At 37.2% G+C, this 11,057-nt stretch overlaps 2 protein-coding genes and 1 non-coding gene across 3 annotated transcripts in view; 1 reads left to right on the top strand and 2 right to left on the bottom strand.

The window, feature by feature from the left end:
* LOC137621133 (trypsin-1-like) overlaps positions 1-11,057 on the bottom strand; it is a 28,855-nt gene that overhangs the window by 16,198 nt on the left and 1,600 nt on the right. The gene's annotated exons all lie outside the window — the stretch shown is intronic.
* Positions 1,189-1,260, bottom strand: TRNAQ-CUG (transfer RNA glutamine (anticodon CUG)). The gene has a single exon. It is a non-coding gene; the product is annotated as a tRNA-Gln (tRNA).
* The window catches only part of LOC137621132 (uncharacterized), a 1,786-nt gene continuing 146 nt past the window's right edge, over positions 9,418-11,057 (top strand). Inside the window, exons 1-4 of the mRNA XM_068351564.1 lie at positions 9,418-9,575; positions 9,873-10,125; positions 10,271-10,454; positions 10,792-11,057. The exon at positions 10,792-11,057 is cut by the window's right edge and continues 146 nt beyond it. Coding sequence (XP_068207665.1) covers positions 9,525-9,575; positions 9,873-10,125; positions 10,271-10,454; positions 10,792-10,831 — 528 coding nt within the window. The 5' untranslated portion in view covers positions 9,418-9,524 and the 3' untranslated portion in view covers positions 10,832-11,057. The remainder of the gene's footprint in view (positions 9,576-9,872; positions 10,126-10,270; positions 10,455-10,791) is intronic.

Here is an 11,057-nt window from a genome sequence, read left to right as displayed (position 1 = left end):
TCTCTCTCTCTCCTCTCTCTCTCTCTCTCTCTCTCTCTCTCTCTCCTCTCTCTCTCTCTCCCTCTCTCTCTCTCTCTCTCCTCTCGCTACCCTTCAAGTTGCGCCGACTGCCAAGTCAGTGGAACATTCTCTCTTATGCATTGCTGTTGAGTTGGGTGGCATTTTCTTCCCTCTACAGACGTCAAGAGACGTGGAAAATGCCACCCACGACACCATTGACGCGTGTTGTTTGTACACACCCATCCGAGAGAGAGAGAGAGAGAGAGAGAGAGAGAGAGAGAGAGAGAGAGAGAGAGAGAGAGAGAGAGAGAGAGAGAGAGAGAGAGGAAGCAAGTCTGGTAAGGGTCGCGTGTAGTCACACTCCAGTCTCGACTCTCCAGGGGAGCGCGTTTTTCCCGCTATTTCTTTAATGGTACGTTTCTTTCACTTATATTACTTCTTTTTTTTTTTACTTTATGACTTTTACAATGTTAAGCATAGTAGAGATTAGGATATAAAACAAACACTACCACTAATTCTGGCTTATTTTCTTTTAAGATCTTTTCCTCTTTCCTCTATCTTAATCAATATTATTATTATTATTATTATTATTATTATTATTATTATTATTATTATTATTATTATTATTATTATTATTATTATTATTATTATTATTATTAGCTAAGCTACAACTCTAGTTAGAAAAGCAGGAAAAGGAAAGGAAAGGAAACAAGGAAAAATAGAATAACAACAACAGTAACAACATTAAAATAAATATTTCCTATATAAACTATGAAAACTTTAACAAAACAAGAGAAAGAGAAATTAGATAGAATAGTGTGCCCGAGTGTACCCTCAAGTAAAAGATCTCTAACCTAAGACAGTGGAATACCATGGTACAGAGGCTATGGCACTACAAATTAACATTGCTTTCCATTATGATTTTATTTCTGGTTCTTCTGCTCGTTTCAATGGTAATGAATAATTAACAGAATTATATCAGGTAGTTTCAAACTATAAAATTTTAAAGATGTCAATATTAGTCAAGAAAACCAGGTTAATGATCATTTCTGAACAACCAGCATTATGGAACATGTTCAAGAACCTTTCATTCTTATTGCCGAAATTAGAAATTAAAAACACTCGCTATTATAATGCATGTTACTCTAAACTACAACGTCTATAATCCAGGGATTGCAAAATCACTGAAGGTCCCACCGAGACTCGAACTCGGATTGTTGGATTCAGAGTCCAAAGTGCTAACCATTACACCATGGGACCTCTGAGATACTACGAAGTTATTATAATTGAATTCACAAATTTACATTCTTTCTTAAGAAATCGATGGAAAATTTTGTAAAGGTCTTATGTCTATCACTAGATTTTTTGCAAGGCTCTTTTATACAATAACATTACGATGCGATACATTCGTCAATACTTTCTGTACATTCATCAGTTCCTCTGATTACTTACTAAATTATCTCGATTATCCCACATGTAAATTACGTTAATCGAATCAAATAAGCTACCTAAATAAGGTGAGAGTACAAAATTATCTCCCAAATGGTTCGCATATTCGTTGTATATAAATGCTCGGGGAAAGGCAGAGGGCTGACTGACTCAAGTAAACGCCCGGCACAACCCACGATTTTATGTTGCGCTGTTCAAAGTTGGATCGCAAATGGAGGAGAGGAGACGGTTTCTGACGGTGAAAGACATGTGATGTCTGCTGCGCTGGAGGAAGAAAGAAACTGCTCAGGAAAAAGGAGATTTTTTCTTAATGAACACATGCAGCTAGCAAAGAAGACCATAGAACATTTGATTGTAGGCTATAATGGTAACAACGGACCAGTGCTATCTCGAGACTTATATCTCCCTCTTCTTCTTGTTAAATTGAATATATAAAAACAACATAAAAAAAGGTATTTAAACCCTACTGCACACGAAAGAACTACAAAATGGAAACGGGAACTCGATGTGACGTGTCAGGAATACTTACTCTCTCTCTCTCTCTCTCTCTCTCTCTCTCTCTCTCTCTCTCTCTCTCTCTCTCTCTCTCTCTCTCTCTCTCTCTCTCTCTCTCTCTCTCTCTCTCGTTTTAACATAATTAGTATCATCAGATGGAATGGTGTGGATACTTGAATGAATTTATGTGATCGTTTTTACTATTTCAGATAATTATTCAAATTACGATGACGTAAGAAAGTAACTCGTGATTGAAGTTGTTTATTAAAAAGGTTTTGATATTTAAATTTCATAACAAATCTGCGTAAATATTCAGATATACTATCAATATTCTCTAACTTTGATCAGGGTCAATTTTAACTTAAACATGAAATTCCTTTACCAAAATATTTAGATATTCCAGAATGTTTGAATTTTAAGAAGCCTAAGTTCCCCTTAACATTACGCAAGGTATCCAACGTTTTCTTCTCACCATTGAAGAAAACGGTTACGATTTTAAAAGTAAAATCATGTATTCTGCGACCAGTTCTTTAAGAAATTTAAGCTTTTATTCAATATTTATACTCTATAATGATTTAAATTATCATTATAAAGGGGAGATTATCCCGCCTAATTAATATAACTCAACTCTTACAGAATCGGCCAGAATAAATTCAAGAAGTTGTAATAGCAAGCTCACTTGATTCCCAGGTCCTATAAGAACTAACGTGTATATTAAAATTGCAACGAACTGAAGCTGTCTGGTGTAGATTGCAATGGACAAGAATGAGGCCTGGGTCCACAAATAATAGAATACCTAAAATTTTGAGATTTAAAGTTGTTTTATTAGATTGGTTAATTAGGCTATCTGTTAATTTGAATTGGCAATAGGCCTGCGCATGTTTTAGTATAGGCACAGGCACGCCTAGAGTAGAGAATTGTATGGGCAGCAGCCTCACTCCACTTGCAGATAACAGAAAAAAAAGTCTAATGGGCCAAGCAGTAAAAATCCTTATCGTCCTTTATGTGCTTTGCTCAACAGTCTTAACTTCTAGACGTGTGCAATGTCTTGCCACGTGCCACTGAGATTGGACAGAATTTCTTTCAATAGCATTGCAACATTAGTAAATTCAGTAGATTCTAAGGCGCACGAAAAATAATTGATAGAAAACTATTATATAAGTTAAGATTTACAGCCTTTAAGATCAAAGATCACCAGATCTTGGTAAAGCATGGGCCTATTCCTCGATATCGATTTGAACTAGCTGAACTCCGGAACAAAAATCTTTGGGTAAAATGGAAGCATGCGATTGTGCAAAAGTTTGGCCAATTTACATATTGCCAGATTTAGCAATAGGCGTAACGTGCACATGCTAATGCACACACACGCACAGAGAGAGAGAGAGAGAGAGAGAGAGAGAGAGAGAGAGAGAGACCCAAGATTAGTCACAAGCCCCTTGCGTGTGCCATTTCTACTATGGAAGCACCAGTCCAAACAATGACCAACGCTGTAGCTTTCGAGTGACTACCCTATCCCTTTCCCCTCCCCCATCCCCACCCATACCCGATATGCGTAAACATCCATAATGTATAATGTATATGTCATCATTATCATCACCATATCTTCATTATCCACAACACATCAATCATGATCAATGTCCGGACCCCGTTCGCGAGGTCTTCGCCAACAGAGCATCATAAGCGCCTTGGTTGTTGCAGTCTTCGGGTGCGTTTATTTTGTTCAGTACGAGATGATTCTGTTGTTACTTTCATTGTTTATTGAATGATCTACCCTTCCGTAAAGAGACATTTTTTGGGAAAGGTATTTGAATTGCTTTCGTAAATAATCTAAACGTTTTATTCTTGTATATTGTAGTGTATCGATTGTAGGCTATATTAGTGACGTATTCGATATTCATTGCAAAACATTTGTTTCTATAAACACGCAGGCAATACGACTATTCCTTTATTTGTGTATATACATATCCATGAACACACACACACACACACACACACACATATATATATATATATATATGTGTGTGTGTGTGTGTGTGTGCGTGTGTGTGTGTGTATATATATATATATATATATATTAATTGTATATATATATATATATATATGCACGTGTCTTGGGGAGGGGTTCATACACTTGCTTTTATCTGTATTTTGCAATTCGATTCTCTCTCTCTCTTTCTCTCTCTCTCTCTCTCTCTCTCTCTCTCTCTCTCTCTCTCAATAAGGGCAGACAGGAACCGTGTGTATTTTGCCATTCTCTTCATTATCAAAACGTTCGTAAAATCTCCCCTCTCCATCTTCGACATTGCCAGAACGTAGATGGTTGATAAAAAAGACAAAGAAACTGACAACACATTTTCACGGCGCTTTATTTCATTCAATTAATTGCTTATTTTGTAAATTCAAAAAGAAAAAAACATGAGATTTCTCGTGGTCAATAAAACCCTAAAATATTCATGCTCATTTGTTCATAAATAAGAATATATATTAGTTAATTGAGAATTAAAGAAATGGAAGGGGATAAAAAAAGACAGGCAAATTAATAAAGAAAAATAAAACGTGAGAGACAAAGGGTCAAAATTATCATATCAGTTACATGAAAAGTAAATAAATGAACAGGGAAGATAAGAGAAAAATGCAAATCAATAATGAAATAAAACGAGAGAGAGAGAGAGAGAGAGAGAGAGAGAGAGAGAGAGAGAGAGAGAGAGAGCCGGCGCTACGCAATCTTCTAACAACAACGAAGACGTTCGTTCGAACATCGTTCGCTCTGCAACAGAGCTTCATAAAGCTGGGAAAGCTGAGAGAGAGAGAAAGCTTTCGGAGTCTAGTTTTTATCTGTTTTATTGTTGCAACAGTCTGCGTACGAAGGTACATACGTCACGAGAAGCAAAATGTATGATTTGATGTTCAACATAATGCTAGGTCTAAATATGTGGACCTTGGTATGATGTATTTTCGAAAATGCTTCAGGATGAAAATACGTATTGAATTATATTTATTTCTATAATGAGAAATTTACTTGGTATATTTATTATATTTTTCCTTTTTTCAAGAAATATAGGATATTTAATTTTGAAAAAACCCATGCTTTGTAAAAGAGGTCGTCTATTCTTCAAGCCCATGTGGCAAGAAGTAACAGAGCAACATAAGCTTCGAAAGTTCAGTCAAACTCACAAATTATGTGATATACCACCTCTCTCTCTCTCTCTCTCTCTCTCTCTCTCTCTCTCTCTCTCTCTCTCTCTCATCTCTCTCTCTCTCTCTCTCTCTCTCTCTCTCTCTCTCTCTCTCTTTCATTGAGTTCGAATATACTACCCAATGTGGCAGTCGGAGTGGAGAGAGAGAAACTTGTAATAACATAAGAGCAATTTCAGTATCTGACCCATTCACTTAAACTTGACCTACTTTCGGCATCAAACGCCCATTCGGAGATAAGAATTTCCGCCTGTAGAGGGCTACAATTACCAAGGTCTAAATTCAAGTTAATTAATTAAGGCCTAATATCACTCGGTCTACCTCTGTGGGGCATACAATTAGCCTTTTATCATAGTCATAGTCAAGGCCTAATTTAGTTGCTAGAACAGGACTGTATAGTGCGCGAAGGTTACTTAACATAAGGATAGTTCAGGTTCTTAAAAGTAGAAAGGTAAAAGGAATAGAACAGATATTTGTAAACTGGGAATGTTTAAACATGACAGAAAACGGCTGACTGAAGCTTCAGTGTTTAGCGCATTTCAGACACTGAACTAAATGCTTTTGAATGTTTCAGCCTGAAGTAAATACACTGCAATGCTAAGCAGTTGGAGAGAGAGAGAGAGAGAGAGAGAGAGAGAGAGAGAGAGAGAGAGAGAGAGAGAGAGAGAGAGAGAGAGAGAGATCATCAACCATGAATGAATAGAACTAACATAAACAATATGAGCGTAAAAGTTGCCAGATGTAAAACAATAAGCGCAACTGAAGAAATTCCAAAACCCCAAGGGAGGAAGACTGTCGCGTTGGGAAACGATGCTCATCTCCCAAAACTTTCGCTTTGTTCATTTCCTCGTTATTCATTCGCACCAGGTGCCGGGATTTCCCATTTTTGTAAACATAGGCCGCCACCGGTAACCGGATCAATGTCAAGGGCGACCGGATCAATGTCGATTCTCGCAATGACCTTTTCCTTGGCCTACATTTTTTTGAATCTGGGAAGTGAGGTATAAGGGTAGGGAAGGAGGGGCGGGGGGTAGATGGTGGAGGGGTGATGTTTGACTTCCTGAAACCCTCTCTAGTGATTCTCCTTTTATCTTCGTTTCCTTATATTTAGTTTGTACGAACAATAGAACAAAGCATATATTGCTGAATATAGTAAAATGGTTAAGAGTCAAAAAGCAGCCTTCTATGTCTTTGTCTTTTGAACTTTTCAGCCTGACTTAAGTTCATCGTTCAGAATGAACAATTTTAAATCTCTTTAGCCGATATCACTGTCATGGCTTGATAAACCTTCCGGACAAATTCCCCTTCCTCGGTTTGATGAACCTTCCGGACAGATTTCCCTACAACATTTTGATAAACCTTCCTGGTAGATTTCCCTACCACATTTTGATAAACCTTCCTGGTAGATTTCCCTACCACATTTTGATAAACCTTCCTGGTAGATTTCCCTACCACATTTTGATAAACCTTCCTGGTAGATTTCCCTACCACATTTTGATAAACCTTCCTGGTAGATTTCCCTACCACATTTTGATAAACCTTCCTGGTAGATTTCCCTACAACATTTTGATAAACCTTCCTGGTAGATTTCCCTACAACATTTTGATAAACCTTCCTGGTAGATTTCCCTACCACATTTTGATAAACCTTCCTGGTAGATTTCCCTACCACATTTTGATAAACCTTCCTGGTAGATTTCCCTGCCACAGTTTGATGAACTTTCCTGGTAAATTTCCCAGCCACGGTATGATAAACTTTCCTGGTAGATTTCCCTACCACAGTTTGATAAACTTTCCTGGTAGATTTCCCTACCGCAGTTTGATAAACTTTCTTGGTAGATTTCCCTGCCGCAGTTCAATAAACGTTCCGGGAAGATTTTCCTGCCACGGGTTGATAAACCTTCCAGCAAAAATTCTCTGCCACGTTTGATAAACCTTCTGGCTATTTTCCCTGCATCGACTTGATAAACCTTCCGGCCAGATTTCCCTGCCAAGGTTTGATAAACCTTCCGACTAGTTTTTCCTGCCTCGGTTCGATAAACCTTCCGAGAAAATTTCCATCCCTTGGTTTGATAAACCCTTCCGAGAAAATTTCCATCCCTTGGTTTGATAAACCCTCCGAGAAAATTTCCATCCCTTGGTTTGATAAACCTTCCGATAAAATTTCCATGCCTTGGTTTAATAAATCTTCCCGCCAGATATCACTGCCTGTTTGATATAAACTCAGCCCCTTTCCAATTCGGTCCCTCGGCCAAAGACTTCCCAATTAGGTTACCATTTCCGATCCTTTATATGTCAAAAAATATATCAGAGAAATCTGCTACAGTTTATGTAGACAATAAATCATATCGGCACAAGACTACTCACGGATGATTTAGTTATTGGAGGAAGGAAGTACTTCGTTACAGAGTGACCCAGCTTATAGATATATGGCCACATGATTATATAACAAACTCCCTCTTGAAATTAGGACAAGTGATATAAGTTTTTCAAGCAGAAAATTAAGACTTGTTTGCCGAATGTAGGTCTAATGATAACGTTTAATTGCCAATCAACGTGGACTATGCCGTAAGATTCCCCTAATAATTAAATAATTTACAAGGCAATCATATTGTGGGTCCTTCATGCACAGTGGAACATCCTAAGTGGAGAGGAACTATAAACAAAATAGGAATAATAGGAATGAGCTCTTCAACGTGAAGTGTATGTATGTGCATGTGCGCGCACATTCCTTTGAGCATCGAAAATTTTTAATTAATCTAATTTTGAAACATAATAAAAGTTTGGTTATTTGTCATGAAAATGCAGAACAACCTATAATCGTTTCCTGCTAATTAAGGTACCTAACATAGCGCAAGAAAACAACCCACAAAGTAAAATACCTTACCTAAGGTAAAATGGTCGGCACCTCTGCAGTCACAAAGTTATAGAAATTAATTCACAAAACACTTCACGTGAAAAAATATACCAAGCAGACTTCGTAAGACGAGAGAGTTGGAGTCTTATTCGCGTGAGAAGACAATGTTTCTTTGAATGCTAAGAGTCAGGTAAGCGGCCAAGGACCCAGTTGGCTTATTTAGCTGACCATCGCAAAGGAAAGGATAGTATGCACATCTCTCTCTCTCTCTCTCTCTCTCTCTCTCTCTCTCTCTCTCTCTCTCTCTCTCTCTCTCTCTCTCTCTCTCTCTCTCAATATGTTTATTCAATAAGATAAACAAAACTGCATTAATATGGTGAAAATGCAAAACAGAGGGTAATATTCACGTGTTAAAATATAAAGAACGGAGCCATACACATAATCGCCCAGTCAAACATATGTATTTTATCACCCATAGACTTTTATAAGCAAGAAAAACATGATTTCAGTCACGTCATATTTAAACATGCAAATAAGTGTCCCATAAAATCTCGGTAAATTATAACATTTTCAAACTGGCTGTTATTGTCGAATATTTTATATCGAAATGCTTTGAATTCTTGTAAGAAGTTTTTTGTTAGTCCTATGATCATAATCTTCATGCAATTATTAAATATGTTACTTGCCACCATGGCAATAACATAGAAAAGAAAAGCAGTCTTGGATTTTGCTATTCCGGCCATTGCTATGATATTCAATGTTAACTGAAGTATGAAAAGCAACATTCATAACACGATGGACAATGTGATTGTTCTGAATAATAAAGAAAGTGAAAGGGAATGTGTTGTGTGTGTGTGTGGAGAGAGAGAGAGAGAGAGAGAGAGAGAGAGAGAGAGAGAGAGAGAGAGAGATTTAAAGGCCGCAATTTCTTGATTGCAGAGTGTTTCCTAAAATACGTCGTATATAATTTCTATGCCACTGAATCTCATTTCGATAAGTTAGTGTTGTTCTTTGTGGTAGTAGGGATGGATGACTGAAACCATGGTGGTAATTGAGTCATGATATTAGCAATTGGCACAGAATGAATAAGCAATATAAGGCAATTCGCTCTCGTATCTCTGCTCACATATATTATGGGCAATGTACAGTACAAGGTGAAGGCTTGTTAGAAAAGTTTATATACATAACACGTGACTAAATGCATATTTTAGGTAATAATAATAATAATAATAATAATAATAATAATAATAATAATAATAATAATAATAATAATAATAATAATTCCATTTACTATACTTGAAATCATTAGGAATTGGTCTATTAGCTGTACTCTAGTTTAGTCTATAACGTGTGATTGGTTAAGACTAGACTTGCTCCGCCTTCAAAAACTGAAATTTGTACCAGTTTCCTTGAACCTGCTCAGTTAAGATTCGATTTTGGGAAAGAATGGTGTATGGCGGATATTTAGAAAGACATTCGCAAGTCTCTAACGAAATTCTGGAGTGTATGGATGACTTGTTACAGAAGCCATGGAGGTTAAATCTGTCGCTGTGTTAATTGGTATTTGTGTGATCGCCGCCGTAAGTCTTAATTTGCGTGGTATTGCTGTTTATACCATTTTTTTTTTAATTGTGCTGCATATTTAGGTGTATAAATTTAGTTTTTGCAATTACGATACTTGGCTATTAATGCCATTCATGCGCCAAAGTTATAAATGTCGTTCATTGTTAGATGTTTAAAAGTGTTTTAGTTCTAATATTTTGTTAGCACAATAAAGGCATATTGGAAAATGAGTTACTCTTCTTTATTTTTAATGTATTGTCGGTACAATATATTGCCAATTTTCAGGTAATACAAATATGTAATTTACATTTCAGTGTATCTGTAATAAAGCTACCGCTTCAAATCCGAAGACCGGGAAATTTTATCAAAAATCTGTTTTCGATGACCAAGATCAAACCGATACTTCTGTTACGGAGAAGCCCTTCGAAGGCTTTCATGTAATAATAGCGGAACGGTTATTGGGCGCTCTCGGAGAAATCTTCGACGGATTATTAAAGGGCAAAAACGCCAACGACCCTATTGTCATGTTTGGAAACGGAATAAGATTCGGGCTTTATATGGTTCTTGGTAAGTAGAATGCATAGGCCTATTATTTTAGTTTTCCAATTCTTGGAAATTTGAGTAATGTGAACAGCTTTAAAACTAATTAACTGTGGTTATTTCTAGAATTTTGTATTATGCAAAAAGTTTAGATTTTTTTTTTAAATTCCAGGCTACAACGACAAACACGAATGCTACCAGCGTTGCTGGTGCATGGCAGGTACAGTCTTGGGTAGGCTTTCTAACACAACTACCGCAGCCTTACTTGCCGTGAGATACGTTGCTCCTCAAAGCTGGCATAGCGCTATTAATCTTGCTGAGGAAGGAGCTCTTGGAATCCCTTGCACTAATTATAAGTACGTATTTCATGAGTTACGCTTTATATTTTATACATTAGTCATGGTACTGTTTAGTATCCTTTTTTGTAATTTGTGTGTAGGTTGCATTTTGTCGAATACTTCGTTTTATCAAAAGTTGGCTTTGGGAGTGGTGGGTTAATATGATACTTAGTTTTGGCGAATTAGGTTTATTGATTGTAAAGTGTCTTCAGCGAGTGGGGATAACTCTGAATAACTAAGTTTAGCGAGTGGTACCACTGTCGTCTCTACATATTGAGACTGCATTGGTGGTACCCGGTATCTTAAAAAGTCTAGCTAGAGGTATCCGGCATCTTATCCTATAATTTCGTTACAGGTGTGGCACTGGCACAGAACAATCTGGCTCGGATGAGTGACTAGGAACAACTTTGATAAATAGCTCAGTGTCGTTCTAAGACTGCAAATACGCCTGTAAATTACAATACCCAGTAGCCTGGACCACAAGATCAGCACGCGAGGCTGGAAGCAACACTATACTTCTCGGGTTACCACATATAATGGCGGGTATGTAATGCTTCCTACAGCATTGCCTAAAGTGGCGATCTCGTTTACGGGAAGTCTAGGTCTTGGGTGGTTACTGGA

Source organism: Palaemon carinicauda, chromosome 27, assembly GCF_036898095.1.
Source record: "Palaemon carinicauda isolate YSFRI2023 chromosome 27, ASM3689809v2, whole genome shotgun sequence".
Lineage (NCBI taxonomy): Eukaryota > Metazoa > Arthropoda > Malacostraca > Decapoda > Palaemonidae > Palaemon > Palaemon carinicauda.
Note: the sequence above shows the minus strand (reverse complement) of the source record. Positions and strands in the feature narration are given on the sequence as shown.